The 21,465-nt window shown below is 55.5% G+C and overlaps 1 protein-coding gene across 1 annotated transcript; it reads right to left on the bottom strand.

Annotated features, from left to right (window-relative positions):
* Positions 1-556: 556 nt before the first annotated feature.
* ATP6V0C (ATPase H+ transporting V0 subunit c) lies at positions 557-11,431 on the bottom strand. The gene is made up of 3 exons (XM_050317765.1): positions 11,043-11,431; positions 2,481-2,664; positions 557-1,415 (listed from the first exon to the last, which is right to left on the bottom strand). Exons 1-3 carry the CDS (start codon positions 11,116-11,118, stop codon positions 1,211-1,213), a joined length of 465 nt encoding a protein of 154 aa, XP_050173722.1. The 5' UTR covers positions 11,119-11,431; the 3' UTR covers positions 557-1,210.
* Between the last annotated feature and the right edge of the window lie 10,034 nt (positions 11,432-21,465).

Raw genomic sequence — 21,465 nt, 5'->3', positions numbered from 1 at the left:
AACTTTGCAGTACTCAAATCCTCAGGACAGAGAAGGCTGCGCCAGCACTCCAGTAGCTGCAGCAGCAGAAGATCCCAACCCAAATGCTCCTGATTTACAAGTTAAAAATACAAGTTATTGACTGAAGCCATTTTGTTGATGAGACTATTGTTGAGGTACTTCAGAGGGAATTACTGCTCAGAGCACAGATTCCAAGCAGCTCAGCTTCTGCAGGGCCAGCAGGAGGACAGGACAAGGCAGCTCCTTTCCCTGTCACAGGCTGCAGCCTGCACCCTCACTCCCTGACCCTCAGTGCAGGCTCTTACAGGGCATTACCATGAGCCAGATGTGCTGATCAGGGCAAACACAGCCCTGCATCTCTGCTCACCCTGAGTCCAGCCCACGGCAACAGCTGGTAAAGGAACTGCCATTGCCCAGGAGAAGGAGAAAGGCATGGCAGTGCTGGCAGCACCACTCCTGCAGGTGCCCAGTCACCCCAGGAACCTGCCTCCCCCCAGGGAACCCCTCCTCTTCCCAAAGGAGCAGCAACAGCCTGAAATCAGAGCCAGAGGACCCGTTACAGCAATGTAGTGAGGAAGTTTTATTTGGAAACATGGTAGAAGTTTGTAACCCAACACTGGGTGCACGACTCTGATGCCGGAGCATACGCGGTTACTACTGAAACACAGGAGTGTTTCGGACAATTGCTGTAATAAAACACGAAATTCTCATACTCCAATACCAGGACACTACAGCAATCTTTAGAATCAAAGTTACATCCAAGGAATTCTCTGCACTTACAACTGACCCCACAGTGTAATCTACCTATATATAAGATTAATATATATAGCATGGGAAATTGAAAATCCTTGCTCCATAGATGTATGAACATGTCAAGTCTTTTATAAATAAACATCCAGTGAAGAGAAAAAATTACATTTCTAGTTCATATTTATACATAAAATACTAACAGCAATGGGTGGAAAATTGCACACGGGCCACCCCAAGCCATGCAGCAGGCTTGGAGCAGTCCATCCAAGTTAATATTGAAGTACACACAGGACAGACGAGTCACTAACATACATTGCGCATTTACAAGAGATCAACTACCAAATTGGGACAACTGTACACATTGGAGAGACCATTTTCATTCTGGAGCTTTTTTGTTTGTTTGTTTGTTTGTTTTGTTAAACATGGATTTGTTACATCTCTTTACATCATACCGCAACATTTACTTCGTGGAGAGGATAAGGGCAACGATGAGGCCGTAGAGACCCAAGACTTCAGCGAAGATCAAAATGAGGATCATGCCCACAAATAACCTGGGCTGCTGTGCTGTCCCCCGGACACCCGCATCACCCACGATGCCGATGGCAAAGCCAGCAGCCAGGCCGCTCAGGCCCACGCTCAGGCCAGCACCCAGCTGAAGGAAGCTCCTGTGGGACAGAGATGGGCACAGTTTCAGTGGCAAGGAACAGGACACCCAGCCTGACTCTTTAGACATGTCCAGTGTATCTCAAAGCAGATGCTTCCTGACACTCCCAGCTCTGATACGTAAGAAATGGGCAGCAGTGAAGGATCTTCACCTGCTCTTCAGGTAGGACTCACAGTCCAAGCTAAGCTTCTAGGCCTGGCGCTCACATGACCACCCAGCCTGTCTGTGGCCACTCCAGCCAGCTGTCAGAGAGCACTTAGAGCAGTGCCTGTCCCCCAGTGCCCTGCAGCCTGTTAGTAGCTGCTCATCTGCAACCCTTAGCAACCTTATATACAGTCACAGCACATCAAGTGTCTTGTTCTGCAGGAGCTGGGCAAGACTGGTTTTCCAGGCAGGATACCTGAGGAGCAGTCCCCCTCAAGATCTGCCCACCTAGTAATTGCAAAGGAGCACTTGCACCTGCTGTTTTAGACCACAGCTTGTTAGGCCAAGCACACTGCTCCTCGTGTGCAGCTTGTACAGTGACACAGATACCTGTCACACCTCAGCAGCACTGTTTTATTCTGAGAGGTCTCAACCAAGCCAGTTCCAGCTATTCTCTAAAGCCAAGAGCAGATTGAGTTTCAGACTGTACCTGCTGTAGAGGCCCAGTGTATGGCTCAGGGATTGATTTACCATCACATAAAGCAGAAGCAATATTAATTATTCACTTGTATCTCCCAGGCAACAGTAGAACTTAGCCTTGGAAAGACCTGTGCATTCCAGGTCTAGAGTCTGGCACAATGACACAAGCTTTGCCTCCTACCCCTGCACACAGCTTCTCTCAAGCCACAGCCCACAGCATGAGCTGCAGCAGCGGGAGCCCGATCGACTGTGCCAGCCAGGCCAGGAGCGCCGCGGGGGCTGGGGCAGCACAGCTGCAATCCAGCCGTGCTCCTGAGCCCAGCCATGGGGCACTGAGCACCCACAGCCCTTCCAGGGGCCTTCGGCCAACCCCACCCACACTCAGGGCATCAGAGCAGGGACAGGACAATCTGAAACAGAAGTGCCACATGCAGCAACTTACTTGAATAGCGTGATGGTGGGTGAGAGGGCGTTGGCAATGAGCACTGCCACTACGAGGCCATAGATCGCTATAATCCCCGCCATGACCACGGGGATGATGGACTTCATGATCAACTCAGGCCTCATGACAGACATGGCTGCAATGCCTGTGCCACTCTTTGCTGTTCCATATGCAGCTCCCAAGGCTGGAAGAGAAAAAAAAATGCATTAGGCACATCCCCAAATATCACTTCCTTCACCAGGCTGCAGTGTGAGAACAGCTGAGGCAGCACAAGGAAGGATTGTGCAAAATTACTGGGGTCACTTGACAGTCAGGAATACTTGCCTAAGGGATGAGGAAGTGACCTATCCAGAGTCCCAGACCAAAGCCAGATCACTAAGAAGGTGCTGTTCAAACACTACTGATCAGAGAACACCCTGTCCAGGCCAGCTCCACAGCAGGGCACACCCCCAGCAGCCATCCATTCCTGCTTAGGGATCAAACCCAAGGTCCAAAGTGGAACTCACTGTGCCCTCCCAGGGTCCACACTGCAAGGCTCAACAAAGCACAGCTCTCTACCCCAGCAGAACACAGCTGAGAGCTGGGCTTTACAGTCACTGACCCCTGAGCCACCTGAGCTGAGTTCAGAGCACGGGTCACCTTCATGGGGTCTCTTCTCCCATGTAGCCTATTTGTCCCTGGGGTTAAATGTGCCATTGTAGCTTCATCAGACACACTGAGACACCAACAAACTCAACCATTACTGCTGCATGCCAATCCTTGGAGAAAGGTACCCTCTGCCAGAACCTCACCTGTAAAGGATTCAGGTTCAAACATTCATTAATCCAACCACTGGAACCACAAAGTATAGAGGATCACACCCACCTTACCCCTAAGGTTTGCTCGTCACTTGTGTCAACACCTGAGCATGCAGAGACCCACACAGGATCCAAAGCAGAGCACAGGTTATCACCTGCACCTGAGACCTGCTGGAAGAGTCCAAAGCACTTCCCCAAAAAACTATCTTCTACCTTGAAAGCTTTGTATTAGTCTCACAAAAGCTTCCATGAATACCTCATTCTTTAATTCTGCAGCACTTGAAAAGACCCCTTCCCTTCCAGCCCCACTGTGGAGTACTCTGGGAACTCCAGAGCTTGAGGCTGCACTCACCATCCCCCTGAGATGGCAGCTGCCAGCCAGGAGCAAGTCCCTGCAGCAGCAGTCCTATCTAGCAAGATAATGCTCTTGCCAGCTCTAAAAGGCTACTAGAGAGCATTTAAATGATGGGGATTTAAAGTCTTGGTAATGTTGAGACTCACTAGCTGGGTTTGCTCTGGCCACGTAAGGACTAAGGTTTCTCCAAGGAAGACCTGCTTGTTCCACATAGATCTGTAGGTGCCTTACACCAGCACCCAGTGATACGGTACACCTTGTCCCAGAGAGCTGCTGGGAAGTATTTGGAAGGGCTTGGATATGTGTGCTTTCCTGATGCTTGCTCAGCCTTCCCATAAAGCTTGTCTTTGAGACGTCATCCTCCCCGCTTGGCACTAAAACTCCAGACCATCCATACAGGTAACACAAGGTTCATCCTCAGAAGGAACTTCAATTTTAGTTACAGAAACCTGAAGGAAAAGCCTCATTATCAGCTACCAATTTGTTCTGTACTAGCAAAGCTCTTGAACGATGACTGGCACTGAGTGATGTCAAGGGCTGTTCAGGGCAATTCAGAACTAGAACTCAGCTTAGGAAGCCTGAGCCAGGAGCAGGTTTTACCTGGAAATGTAAGCTGAGCCTGAAAACTATCACATGGGCTTAACCAGCCATTTCAGTGATGGCCCTGTTTAAGGGTCTAGTCCTTAAAGAGTCTAGAAAGAAATCACTGTCTTGAGTTAAGAACCCTTTTTGTTGGATAAAGCATTTCAAGGGCTAGAAGTAAGCCTGAATCCCAGTTCCATTATCTACCCTGGCTATAGCATTTAGCAGAAGTCACTTCTGTCTGCAATCTTTTACAACCCTCTCCAGCAATGCAGAGACTCATGAGGGAAGCTCACCATTTAAAGTTATTACTTCCTCCAAGCCTGAAGCTACTCGGAGGTGTTGCAATTAATGCAGTGCTGGATTACAGAAGGCGATTTTGTAACCCCATTTACAGAAAGTCAGCCTGCTCAAGCCTCTGTGGAGGGGCAGAGCAGCACGAGTTTGGCAGTTCCCAGTTAAAACCCCCAGAACAGGCAAGACCTTATGCCTTGAACTTGGTCTAGACACAGTTACAGAGAAAGCCTACAGGTACCAGTTTTCACAAGACAGTTTTAAATGTCACTGAAGCTCTACTAACACTCCCACTGGTGGACAGTCACAGGTGCCACACAGAGCTTCAGAGGTTGCCACATCTGCTCCCAAGGAAGCCTTTATCAACACCCTGACCAACAGGCACCTCCAGCACCTTATAAGGCATCTTTAATCACCCTTCACCAGCCTGACAAGTTCTCCTTGCACCTTTGACAGTATCCCAGTCAATACCTGCTTCCACCAGGACACAGCCCCTCAGGACAACATTCCTGCACACCTTCACTGGTACCTCGTGGCAGCTCTGAACATCTGAAGCACACGTGCTTCATATGCTACATTTAAATATTCCTAATGCATTGGAAGGACAGGTTTTCCAAATCTGTGAATGGGGTTTGAGGAGATCTCTGTGGCAGATAGCAGAAATCAGACAAGAGTTGTACCACTGATAGACTTCAAGACTCCATGTTTGTGTCAGATTATCCAGCTCCTAACCTTGAACACACACACACACACCCCCTCAAGCTCCAACACTACCTTTAAAGAACTAGAGTAGTCATAGAGCTGTCAAAACATTAACCTGGCAGGTAGAGAAACACTCTGCCTACCTTAGTTCAGTGGAATCCATGCTGGCCTCTAACCAGAAACTGTGCCATTCAGAAGTTCAACGGTGTTACAATCCAGAGAAATTGCTTTACACACCATTCCAGACTTACTCCCAATAAGCATGTTTCAGAGGTTAACTCCATTTTGAAATACTTCTGAGTTATTCCTTGAACTCATAAGCCAGAGCTGATCTAGAACTGTTCCTGTGGGCAAAGCATCCTCCCTCAGAGCTGGGGAGATGCCACCTGGCACCTCCACCATTGCTGTTGCTTTGTTAGTCCAAAGTGGCAGCAGAGGGAGTGAGGCTGTGCAGCTCCAGGATCAAGTGTGAACTACAAAGTCCCTTGCCATGTAGACTTTACTGTCAAAGACTGGAGACCAGTCATGCCACTGCCAGGACTTTCAGTTGAGCTCTGCCTCTGACACTCAGCACTTGAGCAGCCTGCTCTTCACAGCAAGTGCCAGTCCCAGCATCAGGACCAGCCTTCTGCAGCTGCAGGGACAGCTCAGTCAGGTCACATGGTGAGAACAGTGACACCTCCTGGGTACAGGGAGAGGCTACAGGGAGCCTTCCAGTCAGGGAGGTCCAGCAGCACTGATCCAGTTTCACCAGCTGATACATTCGGAGAGGCTCAGATCCAGCCACACACACTCCAGCAGCATTTGGTCCATCCAGAGCCTGGAACTCCTCCCTCATCCCACCATGGAGAAGCAGGTTTCCACACTGCACGTGTGACACATTTCCAGAGCACTCACATACAGAATTCCCCTGCATTAGGAAGTGAGCTAGTGACACAAGTCAAGATTTCCAATTAGGATGCCACAGGTTACCACCATAGCAAGCCTGAAAGGCCACTTGGGATGAGCACTTACATCTGGAGCCTTTTACAACCCATCACTATCAAATGGGCTGCCCTCTGCAGCTTCCCTGGGAGCAGACAGGCACCAATTCACCACCCCTGTCCATCCCTGGGCAGGCTGCTCACAAATGGCTGAAGAACTGTAAGAGGTGACATCCAGGTCAAGCTTAGTCCCTGCTTTGCCATGCCAGAAACCTGGGCACTTCCAAGGGAACAGGCTGCTTCCCACAGGTTTTCCCTGGCCCCTCCCCATCCACCCATTTGACACAGCTCCACCTCAGGTTACAGTAACAGATACTCCACGGCTGCCTTGGAAAAACCCTGTTGCTCTGCCCAGGTGCATCTCCACAGACAGCCAGGGGAACTGTTCCTGGAGCCTATGCAAATTCCCATCCCACTGGCTGAAGTTCCCCAGTGCAAACCCAAGGGGTAAACAGGGAAGCTGCAGACTCTGAAGGCCTTCAGTGAGTCACCTGTTACAGGATTAGGGATGGCTTTTTGCTCTTCCCTAATGTAATGAAAGGGTGTGTAGATTTCCACCAAGCCTGGCACTGTCAGCCTACAACACTATCAAAAACCCTGCAAGGCTGGCAGGCCTTTTACTCTTGGGTCAGTAAATCTGAGAACTCAGAAGTCCACCAGCTCGAGAAGTTGTTGCAGTAACAGCAATCCAAGGCAAAGAGGAGTTGCTAGTCAACTGTCCAAGAGCTGGAACAGCTGCAATTGGCACTCTGGATTGTCTGACAGCACACAGAGCCCTCTGATTTTTAAGTATGGGAAGGCTGGCACTTACACCATGGAGCAAAGGCGTGCCCTTTCGCAAGCAGAAAAGTCCATGTAACCTCTCGTTATTTTATCTTTATCATACAAGCTCCCTCCTGCAACCTAAAAGATGAGCCATTTCACAGCCTGTGTGACCAGTGTCCTCCAGGTACTGACTGGCAGAGTAGTTTGTTACACCACTTAGCAGGACCCCTCTCCACCAAGCAGGTCCAAGGGCAGCTCGCAGCACCCACAGCCCCATCCCTGCAGTGTGGGAAAGTCTGCATCCAGCAGACACTGCTGTGCCAGACCAGCCTGACCTGAAGCCTTGTGCCCACAGGATTCAGCCTGGAAGAAGCAAGTTCAGCCAGTTCTGCCTCCCTGGTGAAAAGCCTACACTGTTGTAAACCACTACTTGAAGCAGCCCCCCACAGCCTGGGACACTGCTCAGCTTGCAGCTCTGCATGTGACCAGTCAGGCTCCTGGAGACATGGAAGAGGCCAGTTTTCAGAAGGAAAAGAAGGAATTTTTTGCAGTGTCCTGAGGCAGCTGGCATCCACGTCCAATGTTGCTCCCAATGTTCCCACCAGAGGAGAAGCGCCTGCAGGCTCTGCAGTGACTCCAGGGCCAGACAGGATCCATCAGGAAGCCACAGTACAATCCGCAGCATAACTGCTCAGGCCACATTCTGCAGAGCCAATGGGTTATACCGATGCTCCATCTCATTTGCAGATGTTCCCAAGACTGGAATTTACTTAGAAGAAACGCTGCCCTTGTCGAGATGCTTTCCCTCAATCTCGAGCTGCAGAAACACTGCCTGCCTCACTTGTGTCACAGCACACAGGTCTCAGCAGTGCACTGCTTCACCCGCTGGGAGGACGAAGGCTTAAGCTAATCTGTGTGCAGACAGTCTGGGAGCTCCCACACCTGCCCACACCACCAGGCCTCATGCAGAGCCTGCCAAGAGCTGCACTCGGCTCTGCCACTCCATTTTACCTGCAAGCTTCTCTCAGGATGAGGGCCACAGCTCCTCCCTGAGAAGCAGCTCTCCTGTTCCTCCTCCCCACCTCTCAGACAGTATTTTGGGAAGCACAGGTGCCATTTGCCTTCAAGGCTGCAAGTTGTTTTTAGTCACGATGCCTCCCAGAATCACTGTGCAGGGCTGTCAGCTGCATCAAGCGACATGTTCTGAGCCAGCAACTCCACCATGGAGGTCCCTTAAGAGCCAACTAACTGCTATAATATCTGCAGCCCTAGTTTAAAAGAAAAATACTATTTCATTAGCTCTGCAGCAGCAACGAGGAGACACAGGACTAATTTAACACTGCTGGCTGGAGTTCTCTTGGTGAGGGATCTTTCACCTGCTTGGCAGTGCAGCAGGTACTGAAAGCACTGGAGTGCAGGTGTAAGGCCAGTTCCCCACACCATGAGGGGTACAGTGGGCACAGCTGGGACAGCAGGCTTTACATGGGTCACCAGCACACTCAGAACCAGCCAGCTGGGCCCAACACCACACTTGTCCATTCTGGCAGCTCAAGTCACATGGAAAAGCCACAATAATTTAACCACTCAACAGCACCTGACCCTGAGCCACCACATTTTACACATGGGAAATAAGGAACTGCAGCAGTGAAAACAAGTTGTAATCTGCAAATAACCAAACAGGCTTGAAGATGGCCAAGGTCACAGCAGCCTGCTCTTGTCTCTGGCTGACCAGAACAAGTTCTGCTATCTATTTACCATCAGCAGGTACCGATCACAGGTCACACAGGACTGCACAAAGTCACTTGTTTTCACATCAAACCAGCCTGGACAGTGCAGAACCTGAACGTGTTTACTACAAACAGGTCTCAGAACTACAAGCTCCACAAGAATGTGATCTTTAGATACACCATGAGTCAGACATGATCACTGCACTAAATAACACTGATCCAGGACAATTTTAGAGAGTTTTACACTGCTTGTCCAGACCTTAGTCCTTTCTTCTAAATCAGGGTGTGTTTTTAAACAATATACAGTTAGCATCAGACCATGCCACATCCCCCTTACAAAAGCTACATGACACTGCAAATTTTAGTTTATCCTATATTGACACCTCTACCACACTGCCTTAAAAATCCAAGCTGCTTCACTGAAACTCCACACCTAAGACACAATTTCTCTTCACAGTATCTATAACCTGTTGAACCCATCAGAGGCCCTGGCAAGAGCAGGTCCATGGCTCAGACCTGCTGGTATTACAGCATCACTGAGGCTGGGAAAGAAAGACCCCCAAGCTCATCGAGTCCAGGGCCACCTGACCCAGATTCTGCACCAAGGCCCAGTCACATACCAGGGGTGACAGGACAGATACCAAGCCTCCATCAGCCCAGCTTAAGAACTGACTGTGCATTGCCCTACTCAAACTTCCCCCCTGCAGTCCCACAGCACCATGCTGTCACCATGCAGCTTCTAGGAAAGGCTGGTCTGCTGGTTCAGGCACGCCAGCACCACCGTGAATTGCTGTCAGAGCGCTGACTCAAGCCTGCATCCCTCCCTGTCGCTCTGATGAGGCACTCCCGTGGCACCCGCCCGCTGTCTGAAGACTCACAGCCATGTTCTCTTGCTTCTGAGTTCAGCTCTGCAAGAGGAGTCCAGTGACTCCTTCCTTGGAAAGAAAGCTCAGCATTTAGGACTATTTTACAAAAGGCAGTCAATTGCTGACTGCTTTTTTCCCAAAAGAAACTAGGTCTTAGATTCTTCCTCCATTATCTTCATTAGGTAAGAGGCAGGTAGGTTAGCAGTCCCAACACTGGCTCCTATGGCATTCCAACCATTGAGTTCTCAGGAAATCCTTACCTGTCAAGTGCGAGTACAATGTGTGAATTCCAAGGTGGCAAGCCACCAACTGCTCTTAGCATGGACATCTGCATCCCACCACCAGGCACAGAGAGAGCAAGACTAAACACAGCCAGCCAGGCTTTTATCAAAAACTAAACCCCTGAATGTGGCTGGTGTGAAAGCAGTCCACAGTGCCCACACCAGCATGGCCAGACAGCTTCCTTTCAAACACCCATTTTACTCCATTACTTGGCTGTCTGAACAGTTTAGTTTACCACACTAATCAACCAAGAGCAGCTTCCACAGACCTGTCCTGCACACCCAGCCACCATCTCAGAGGCTGTATTGACACAGTGAGACCCCAAGCACATCAGCTATGCCAATTCAATACTGAAGGGTTTTGACTGCCCAACTGGGAACCGAGTGAGGCGGCAGATGAAGGCCAGTCAATGTGCTCCTGCCTCAGACTTCAGAAGAGAAAACTAGACTGATTCCTAGTTCTTTTACTCCCAATTACTGTAACACTTGCATTTGGGAGAAGAACAGCTGGAGCCTTCCCCAGCTACATCGCAAATGCACGGGATGTAACAGCAGGTCTGCACCCCCAGGGACCAGCAGTCACCTCGTACAGGGGGTTCAGCCAGGCCCTGAGGAAGGGGAAGCCCTGCGGGACGGTGTGTCTGTGGAGCCCAGCGCTGCCGGTCCCACGCCAGCACTGCCGCAGGATGACCCAGTTTACACCGCACTGAGCTCGCCGCCCGGAGCCGCAGAGGGAGGGCAGGGAGCGGGGCCGGCCCCGCCGCTCGGGCATCGCCCCCGCGGGCGGCTCGGGAGCCCCTCGGGACGGCGTCACGGGCCGCGACCGCCTGCACGTTCAGGTTCCACCTGCTGAGAAACCGGCCCTGCGCTGTGCGGGGAAGGGCTCAAAGGCCGGCCGGGCCCGAGTGCAGCGGGTCGGGCCGGGGGGCCGTGGAAGAGGGGCCGTGCCCGGTGGGACTCCCGGCCCCGGTGCCCGGGGCGGGCGGCGCCGCCGCAGTCACGTGGCCTGGGGCTCCGCCGGCGATGACGTCACCGGTGGACCCTCTGCCGCCGCCGGAGCCCGGATGGAGGGGGGGGAGGGGCGGGGGAGCCGCCGGGCCCGCAGGAGCCCCCACCTCGCGGGCCGCGCCCCGCCGGGCATTGGGAGACAAGCAGGGAGCACCCCCCTCCACCTCCCTCCGCGACAGCCCCCGGTGCCGCCGGTGCTCACCGCTGAAGACCATGGCGGCCGAGGCGCCCATCACGGCGAAGAAGGAGGCGTACTCGGGGCTGGCGCCGGAGGACATGGCTGCGCGGGCCGGGGCGGGCCGAGGCGCCGCTGGAGCGGGAGCGCGAGAGGGCGAGGGACAGGCGGGGGACTCCGCCGCGGCGCCGGTCCTCGGCGGGCAGCGCTCGGCCACAAAATGGCGGAGGCGCGGCGGGAGCGGGCGGGCAGGGCAGGAGGGGGCAGGGCAGGAGGGAGCCGGGCGGAGGCGGGTGGGGCAGGGGCAGCGGCGGGGCCGGGCGCGGAGCTCCGTCCCGGCAGTGGCGGCGGCGCGGGCGCTGCGCCCTAAATACGGCCTCCGCAGGACAAAATGGCGGCGGCCCGCCCGTCACGTGACCGCCCCACCGCCCCCGCCCGCCCCGCCCTCGGCGCGCAACAAACGCGCGCGCGGGGGGGGGACCTGCCCGCCCTCCTCGCTCCCCCCGCGCCCCGCGGCCCCGCGCCCACGGCGAGGCTGTCACAGAGCACCGGCGGGACCCGCGCCTCCCTGCGCGTTGCCGGGCTGCGAGGCGGGCTTTTGGTCGCGCTGACCGTCCTGCTCTGCTCCCCTGCTCTCGTCCCCCCCCTCTGAGTCGCCCGGGTGGGCCCGTCCTGACCGGCGGCCGCGGCCCCCTGAGCGTGATTCAGCGCTCATTAGCATAAGGAGGCGTGGCCTCGTGAGACTCCGCCCACGAGGCGGGGGCTCCGCCCCGGGCCGGGGGCGCCGGTGCCACGTCCCGGTGTCCTGTCCCGGTGTCAGATCCCGGTGTTGTGTCCCGGTGTCATGTCCCTATGTCGTGTCCCGGTATCGTGCCCTGGTGCCGTGTCCCCGTGTCCTGCCCCTGCGGCACCATCCCCTGACCCCGGGACTCGGCCCCTGCCCTGTGTCCCTGTGTCCATCTGCCGTGTCCCAGTGCTCATGTGCCACGGTGCATCCCATGTCCCGTGTTCCCTGTCTCATGTGCCAGGTCCTGTGTCCCGTGTGCCATAACCCCAGTGCTATGTCCCTCATGGCATGTCCCATGTGCCCTGTCCCGTGCCACGTCCCCCACGGTGTGTGCCACGAGCCACACGCTCTGTGTCCTGCCTGCACCCCGTCCCCACTCGGGTCTGTCCCCTAAGCTGTGCTGACCCGCCATGGGCTCCCCACGGGGGACACTGCTGTGCCTGTGGGGCCTTGCTGGCTTGGGGTGTCCAGCCCCTGCACTCCACCTCCTCCTGGGGTCCAGTACCAGCAGCATCCCCTTACTTGAGGGCCACCTGCCTTTTCCCAGTGTTGCCACTTTCCTGGACACCTCAGCCTTGCCAGAACTCACAGGAAAGGTGAGGGCAGGATTTATTTTGGCAAATTCCCAGCTGCTGCTTGAGCACGAAGGGCCCTGGTGCTGCAGCGGGCAGAGATGAGTGACACGCACTGGGCACTGGCACCAGGACATGCTGGCCCCGAGGGGGACACGGGTTTGTGCCAGACAAGGCCTTCATGGGGACATCCAGCACGTGGCCCATGGCAGGGACTGGCAGAAGGCACAGGGAGGAGGAGAGGGCTGGGGGCACTGCCGGGGGTCAGAGCCACAGAGGGGGACCCCATCCAAGACCCTGGCAGAGGTGGGTGCAGGGGCTGTGGGTCCCATGTGTGGAGCACACAACCACTACCCCTGTCACCACTGCCCCTGTCACCACCTCCATCAATGCCCCATCACCATCAATGCACCACTGCCATCGCTGCCACCACCATCGCCACCACCCCCTGGTTGCTTTTCCTGCAGCTGCACCCTGGGACTGGTTGTCTGTCACCGCTGTCCCCGCTCTGTGGCAGGGGCTGTCACTGCCGAAGCCTTTTCCAGCAGCCCCATGGAACCTTTCACTAGGGTGGGGACAATCCCTGCCCCAGGGGTCCCGAGCAATTGGTCACTGGGTGGATATCTCACCCCTCGGGCACTGGCAGCACTGGCAGTTTGTTCCCCAAATTTGGGCTGGTGAGGGGAGCAGGAGCCGGTGGTGCCTCATCCCACCCTCTCACTGCGGTCTGTGCTCTCCTGGTGCTCTCCTGGGCTGTCCAGTCACTTTGTCACCAGCCCTGACCTGCAATGGGCACCTCTCCTGACACTGTGGCTGCAGTGAGGGGTCCCTGCGGGCGCAGAGCCCAGGCAGAGCATGGCACGAGCATCCTGTCTGGCAGAGATGAGCCCAGACACCCGCCCCTCGGGACTGATCCGTGCCCGATGGGCACTGTCATGCTGGGCACCCAGAGGATGCTCTTCCTCCTGTGCCTGCACCCACTGCCCCTGAAGTCTCCCTATGCCGCTCCTGGGTCCCAGAGGGCAGTGCTGGCTGCCTGAAGGAGCAGCTCCATGACCCCCACACCACAGCTGTGCTGTCTCCTCCTCGACGGAGCAGCTCTGTGACCCCCCAAACCTCAGCACTGCCATCTCCTCCTCCTGTACCCTGTGCCAGCTGGAGCCCTGGCCCCGCTACCCCTCACCCCCTGGCAGCTTCCCACAGATCATCTGGGCTGTCTCCACCGCTCCATCCGCCGGTGAGAGCCCATCCCGAGGAACAAAGAGCCTCCCTGTAGCCGTGAGCTCACGAGTTGTGCCAGCGGTGACGCTCTGGGGACGCGGCGTCTCCGGGGCCTGAGCGCTGGGAACCTGAGGCTGGGACCGGAGCTGGGGGATGCTGGGAGACTCCTCGCTCCTGTGTTGTGGTTGAGCAGCTTGAGCCAAACCCTCTTGTCCTTCCTCTTCCTTCTCCTCCTCCCCTGCTCTTGGTTTTGGACTCGCTCGCTGTCTCTGGGTCTCAGCTCTCTGGCACTGAAGGTCCCATGGACTGTTTGGGTTTCACTGGAAATTGCTGATTCACAGAAGGGAGACTTTTTATGCTTTTGACAAAGCTTCCTTTCAAAGTGTTACATCTTGCATTTTCCCTGTGCCCTGTATTCATTCAGCCCCCCTGTTTGGGCAGAGCCACAGAGGCCATGGTGGGGTCAGCACTGTTCATGCTACACATCCTGGTGTCAACACAGGGAAGGTCTGGATGCTGGGAACAGGAGAATCCATCATCTTCCATTCACCTGGGGCTGCCCAGTCCTCCTCCACTTGCCCCACATCACCTTGGACTGACCAGGCACACAGAGGGACCCTGTGCTGAGCATCCTCCCGGGATACCCGTGGAGCCACACCGGTGGTCCAGGTGTGGCTGTCATGGGTGGAGAGAGTGGACCTAAGGATGCACAAATCCCACGTGGGCCAGAGGAGGGGAAGGACCATTTGGATGCTGGTGACAGCACGTGTGACCTCGCCTGGCTCCCTGTCGTGCTGGGGAGCTGCAGCAGGTAGCCAAGAATAATTTAATGCTATTAAGGCCTTTCCGCACTACTGCAGTTCAAAAGCACCATGGCATTCCCACCACAGCATTTCCACTGTTGTATTCCCAGCACCACCAGCCCTACTGCTGCAGCTGCATCCCCTGGAGTGCTGGCACTACTCGGCCGGGGTCTCTCACTCACATCGGGGTCTGTTCTGCCCCCACGGGAGCTGCACCCACCCAGCCCTCCCCGGGTGCCACCGTCCCCCTGCCACCCCCAGGCAGGGGCACCGAGACTCTCCCACCGCTGCTGGTTCTGCCTCACAGAGGTGCAGGGATGTTTCTTCCTCAGGGAAAGGGCAACGGAAGGAGGGAACAAAACGCAAACCGGGAGGGGAATGAAACGTCAAAAGCAAAGAGCCAGAGCCCGGAAACAGAACAAGCCGAATTCCCGTTCCCACAGCAACTGGCGCTCACCCCTCAGCCCGGCTCGCCAGGCTGGCACTGACACGGGGTGGGCGGGAGTTCGTCACCTCCAGCTCTGCCTTCTCACTTCGAGCGGGATGAACCCTCCCCTGTGTGCACAGCCCCGCTCCAAGCCCAGCCAAAGGGGGTTTTAGGTTGTCGTTCCCACCCCCAGGAGGGAGTAGAGGGGTGAGGTGGTGAGCCAGCAGGTGCGGACTCTGCATGCCACCACCTTTTGGGGGCCTCGTGGCAGATGCCTTTCCCCCCGCCCTGGGCCGTGCACCTCCCTGTGTATGGACCAAACCTGACAGAGCGCCCTTCCAGAGGGCTCCAGCTTCTGCTGGCTGCTTTCAGCAAGCAGGAGCCAGCTACTGGCTGCTCCTCCAGGGCCCCAGGGCTGCTGCCCTGCCCTGCCCCAGCTGCTTTTTGGCAAGCTGGAGCAGCTGTTTGCCAGGAGATCTGTTTCTAAATGCCACAGCACTGCTGGTGGCTTTGCCCGTGCCATGGAGCAGCGTGGAAGGGAAGCCAGCTGGGAGCACCCTGCCCTGCAGCAGGTCTGGGCACGGAGGTGCTGGCAGGAAGGGATGTTCCTGCAGGACATGGGGGCTTTGGCAGGGGATGCTCCAGCCCCCTGGGCCTTACCAGGGCATTTGCTGTTAATGTGTCAAAAGTGCATCTGGGCTCAGGACAAGGCTGGGTGGGCTCCCAGCCAGGGGGTCTGATGGGATCAGCAGAGCTGAGCCGGTGCTGGGATTGGGGATGGGAAAAGCGGGTCTGGCCTCAGCAGCAAATGCTAGGCAGCCCTGGAGCAAGCCCTGCAGAGCATTTCCTCATTCAGTGGCTCCTGTGGTGTCTCACCGAAATCACAGGGCCAAGTCACGGGGCTGGGGGCCCATCCCCCCTCCCCCTGCTCCTCCCCACTCCTGAGTCCCCCAGGAGATGGGACCATGGGCCATTTATAAATGAGGTTCCTCTTACCCTACTTGGATCTTAATTAACTGATGCCCACCCTGAGCTGTTTCCTCCTTACTTGGGACATTCCTGTGTTGGTGCTGGACTTCCTGATGAGGCAGTTGGGAGCCTCCTATTCTATTCTATTCTATTCTATTCTATTCTATTCTATTCTATTCTATTCTATTCTATTCTATTCTATTCTATTCTATTCTATTCTATTCTATTCTATTCTATTCTATTCTATTCTCACTGAGCCTCATCTAATCCTTTTCTCATCTCTCTGTCCAGGACTTTCCTGCCCTGTACAAACCTCTGATCTTCCCCTTTCCTGCACCACACTTGTGGGTGAATGCAGCTGGGAAATCATCGTTTTCCCAACAGTTTCCTCAGCTCCTGGGGTGGTGTGGAGAAAAGCTGTTTTTTTTCCACCATCCTGTTCCTGACATGCCCTGTTAGGAGACTCTCCAGGACCACAAGCTGTGCATGGATGGTCTTCATCCTTCCCTCCATAGGGCATCCATGTCAGACCCCAGCACTCAACTGGCAGCAGGGATCAGCCAGGGCTTCCCATGAGGAGGCTCTTCCCAGGGTTTGAAAATAGCATTTATTTGCTCTGGGTTACCATAGTTACAGGTGGAAGTCGTGCTGCTCCTGCTGCCTGGCTGGGAGAGTCTCTCCAATGTGGCACCACCGGCGGGTGTCACCTTCACCCATGGAAACAGCAGGAATTTCTGGGGTGGGCTCTCTGTGGGCTGTCCCTGCTGCTCCTGACCCCTCAGCAAACCTCTTTATAAAGCACTGGCTGTACCTGCACCGCTGCCACAGCTTTCCAGTCCCCATTGCAGGGTTTGCATTGCTGGGAGGAGCTGCCGTGGTTTTCCCAGCACGGAGCCTGTGCCTGGGCTGCATCTTGGAGCTCCTGGAGACAGACACTCAAGACTCCCCACCCCACGCCTGGTTTTTGGGGAGCTGCTCTGCAAATGGGGGCCGGGAGCAGCTGAGGTGTCCTGGAGAGGCAGTTTTGGAGAGGAGGCTTGGAGAGAGGGGTTTGCAGCACGGGAAGGACGCTCAGCTGCTGAGAGCCACGTGTGGGCTGCGCTCCCGGTGCTCCCTGCAGAGACACCCAGAGAGGGGCAAGCTCAAAGTGCAGGTCAGTCCAGCGCTGGAGGCTCCCAAGGACGGGTTTTCCTGACAGAGGCTCAGGGAACAGGGTGGGGTGTGTGAGAAACAAAGTCTCGATTTATGATAGGTTTTATAAGAGTTTATTATGTGGAAAAGGCAAGCAGCATGCTGGACACAGAGTGGAGTCTTGGCTCCAAAAACCTCTATGTGCCTGATACAGCCTTAGACTAACATTTATTCCAGCTATTTCATGCATATTCATTACATCATATACATATACATTTAACATATGTTTATTTTCACAACTAGAGCTGGGTTGTTATCTCTACAACAGTGATAGTTTTCCTATAATTCATACACTCCTGGACCACAAGGTGCCTAGAAGATCATTGACTTACCAGAATTCTACCATAATTCATTCTAGGAAAGCAGAGAAGGTTTATGGCTTATGACCTTGATGACCTTACGAATGGTCTGCCTTATTTCTTTATGGGGGTGCAATTAAGTTTTACAGTCTTTTTTTTTAATTCTTTTACTGGCACAAATTATGGCTGTGTTTATTACCTTCCTGTAGTCCCAGCAGACACCATCCCACAGGGAGAGCCAGGAGCCAGCCTGGGATGCCACTGGGACTCACCTGCCCATGGATGTTCTCCTGCTGGGCTGGGGACACAGGCACTGGGGGAGAGGAGCGTGCTGGGGACAGGACGTGGCAGGGCAAGGCCAGGCCCAGGGTGCCACACTCTGGCTGTGGGGCCACCTCTTCTAGGGAGTGGAGCTGCTGGCACATTCTGAGAATTGGCAGCCACAGGGTGCCAAGGATGATTTTGGGTATCACACTCAGTTTTGGGGAGAAAACCCAGGTCAATTTGCCCCAGGAGAGGTGAGGGCAGAAGTTTTCTGCTGCCTGGGCGGGAGTTGCTTTGGAACCGTGTGCTGGGGCTACCCTGAACGTGCCCTTTGCCACCGTGCTGGGGCAGTGCCCCCACCCCGGCTCTGCCCCCACCCCGCTCCTCCCCCGTGCCTGGGCCGGGCAGGCGGGGAGGGAGGAGAAGCCTGGGCAGAACACGGCGTGTCCTACAGAGCTGCCGAGCTGGGGAATCGCTGCCCTTCTGCTCTGGCTGTGCCAGGGCAGGAGCCCCCTCTGCCCTCCCTTCCGCTCCCCCGCCTGGCTCAGCTCGCATCGGAGTGCCCCACTACCAATTAGCAAACTAAATCCAACCCCGCTGGCACTTCCAGGTGTTCCTGCACAGCTGCTTTTGGCTCCTCCAGCCTTGGCTCCTGCACTCTGGTGGAGCAACAGCCCTGGCGCCCTGCCCTGCCGTGCCGTGCCTGCCGTGCCTCCAGGCTTCCCGTGCCCACGGACCCCTCCAGGCTTCGAAATGGCACCGAGCTGCTGGTGGTGCTGGTGGCAGCTCGGTGGCAGCCGGTTGGGAGCCCCCAGATCTCCTCCCCCCCACCTCCCACACCCCTCCTGCAGGCATTCTCTGCTGGGCTTGACTAATACCTTTAGAGAAGGGTATTTTTGACTGGGTGAGGAAATTTGCCAAAAAAGGGTCACATCATCCCCAACAAGTGTTCTGTGCATGAGCTGGAGTGACTGGTTTTTCTGCAGATGGTTTCTGGGTGTGGGTGCTGGCAGTGCCCCAAGCCTGCTCTGCCTGGCTGAGGGGACCATGGACACCACGCTCTGGCCCCCGCAGCCCCTGTTACTCAGAGTGGGGCAGGACATCCCATGGCCTCACCTCCCTGCCCTGCTGTTGGGCAAAGGATGTGGCACCTGGCACTGCCCCTTCCTGGCTGTGCTCCTGCTGCCCAGGAGCACCCAACCCAAAATGCTGTGGGTGAGCCAAATTAACCAGCACCCTGTTATCACTCTGAGCAAAGACAAACTAAAAGGCAGAAGGAACGTGTTCCTTTGCTTTGCTTATTTCCCTCTCGGGCTGTTATTTCCTTGCTCAGTTTGCTGAGGAATGGGAGCCGCCTGCCAAGCCCTGGCTGGCCCTGGAGCTGCTGCTGGGCAAGGCACGAGGCCTTTCTTATTTTAAGAGCAATTTTTCTGTTTGCTGGGTTTGGCCTCTCCCTCGCAGGCAGTTCCTCTCCTCCAACACCCAGTGAAACATCGCACCAGTGGCGAGAGGACAGTTGGCTGATCATGGGGACGGGGTGACATCTGCTTATCTGAGCCTCCCAGAGCCCTGTGCCGGGGTGGGCATCCACGTGGTACCCACTGGTGGCTGCAGAAGCCAGCTCCTGCTTCCAAAAGCATGGGCAGCTCCTCTGGAATGAGCGACTCCTTGGGAATGAGCAAGAGCACAGCGGTGCAGGAAAGGCTGTGGCAGCCGGAGGGAGTTTCTGTTCCTCTTGGTCTGGAGGAAACTCTCACGCAACACCACAGTGCAAAATTCCCATCCTGAGGTGGGGGGTGCTGGGCTGAGCTCTTGGGGCCCGCCCTGCCCCTGCTTCAAGTCTGCCTTCTCCTCTAAATCCGGACAGAAAGCGCTGGTGCCTCAGCCAGGGACGTTCCAGCCCCTGGAGATGGTGTTTTAGAGCTACCTTGGCAGGAGAGAGAAGAAAAAGCACCAGATTTCCCCATCAGGGCAAGCCCCAAGGCTGGGATCTGCCAGCCAGGGTGGCTGGGGCAGCTCTGTGCATGTTGGGAGGGGGACTGAGCTCTGAGTGTCTCCGGCTGCTGCACCCAGGGAAGGAGGAGGCAGGTCCGGCTGGGACCACGGTCTGGGGCATCCTGGGGCTGTTTCATCCTTCTCCAGGGTGCCAAAGGTGGGTTGGGATTTCCTCTACCCACATCCATCCTTGGCTGTGCTGGGCATGGCATCCAGCACCTCTTCTAGAGGTGTTCTCCATCGTGCCTGCTCAAAGATGGCCTTAGACCTGTCCTAGCAAAGAGAACCGACCATAGGGAAATTCAGAGACCTCCAAAGGCTGCAGTGCAGGTTTTCAGTAGAGCAAGGAGCAGCTGGTTACCCATGGGTTCCTACTTGTGCTTTTATATTTGCACTACAGGTGCCCCCCAGCCCGTGCCCACCTCTGCTGGCAGGAGACGTGCTGAAGGAAGGTGATATTTGGGAGGAGAAATTCCTGTGTGCCACTGACCTGCTCACCTCAATACCACTGAAGCAGCAGATCTGCACCATGACCCCAGGGTTTCCAAAGCCCAGTCCTCTGGTTTTTAGTGTGTTTTAGGCTGCCCGTCCATCATGGAATTATTTAGGCTGGAAAAGACAAAACGTCATTGAGTCCAACCATTACCCACCACTGCCAAGGGCATCACTAACCCATGTGCCCAGGTGCCCCAAGTCTACTTGTTTTTTGAACACTTCCAGGGATGGGGACTCCACCATTGCCCTGGGCAGCCTCTTCCAATGCCTGACTGCCCTTTCCTTGAAGAAATTTTCCCAATATCCATCTAAACCTCCCCTAGCACAGCCTGAGGCCGTTCCCTCTCCTCCTGTCCCTTGTTCCCTGGGAGCAGAGCCCGACACCCCCCCCCCGACTCCCCCCTCCTGTCAGGGAGTTGCAGAGCCAGAAGGTCCCCCCTGAGCCTCCTTTTCTCCAGGCTGAGCCCCCCAGCTCCCTCAGCTGCTCCTGCTGCTCCAGCCCCTTCCCAGCTCCGTTCCCTTCCCTGCACACGCTCCAGCCCCTCAGTGTCTCTTTTGTCGAGGGGCCCAGAACTGCCCCCAGGGCTGGAGGTGCCCCAGCAGTGCCAGCACAGGGGTGGGCACTGCCCTGGGCCTGCTGCCACACCATGGCTGGGACAGCCCAGGGGCCTTTGGCCACTGCTGACTGTGGGCTCTGAAGCCATCACCCACTACAGAGGGAACTTCAGTCTGGGTTCCTTGTTGGGGGCAGAGCCATCACTGCATTAACCAGCAGCTTTTGGAGAAGGCACAGCTAAGACAGCAAAGTTCAGTGGCTGCAGGTGAAAAGGGCAAGAGCGTTTGCAGATGACAAAAGATCACACGGGGATGTTGGCTCACAAAAGGGGAAGAGGGAGAGGAGACTCAGTGGAAAGATGTGGGGAACATACAAAAACAATCAGTTCCTCTTTCTACCATATCCCTCAAGTATAGCACAGAAATTAAAGGGCAGCATTAAATGTGGAACAGATTAAAAGAAGCTGATTTAAAGTATTTTATTTACTAGTTCAGAAAATATAGGCATAGCTCAGCAAGCCAGAGGTGAGGAGAGCCACAAAGCCCAGGAGACAATATGAGTGACAGTGAGGCACCATGTTTTCCAGCAGTGGCTTTGCAGGGGGAATAAATCCAGCTTTGTGTTTCCTTTTGAGAGAGGGGGAAACCTTTAGCCCCTGATGGAAACCGGGGGCAGCTGGGATGTGTGCAGCCCCCACGATGTCCCCACAGGCTGGTCTGGCACAGGACTCTCCCTCCTTACCCTCCTGTCCCTGGAATGAGAAAGGGGCTGGGCAGTCCTGGCATGTGCTGGGAAAGGGGGACACCCCCCTTCAACATCTAAGATCAGGACAGGGAGCCTCCATCCAGCCAAACACCTCAGTTTGGCAGCT

Source organism: Myiozetetes cayanensis, unplaced genomic scaffold (genome assembly GCF_022539395.1).
Source record: "Myiozetetes cayanensis isolate MyiCay16 unplaced genomic scaffold, myiCay2020 scf20-37, whole genome shotgun sequence".
NCBI lineage: Eukaryota > Metazoa > Chordata > Aves > Passeriformes > Tyrannidae > Myiozetetes > Myiozetetes cayanensis.
This window is presented reverse-complemented; position numbering and strand designations above follow the sequence as displayed.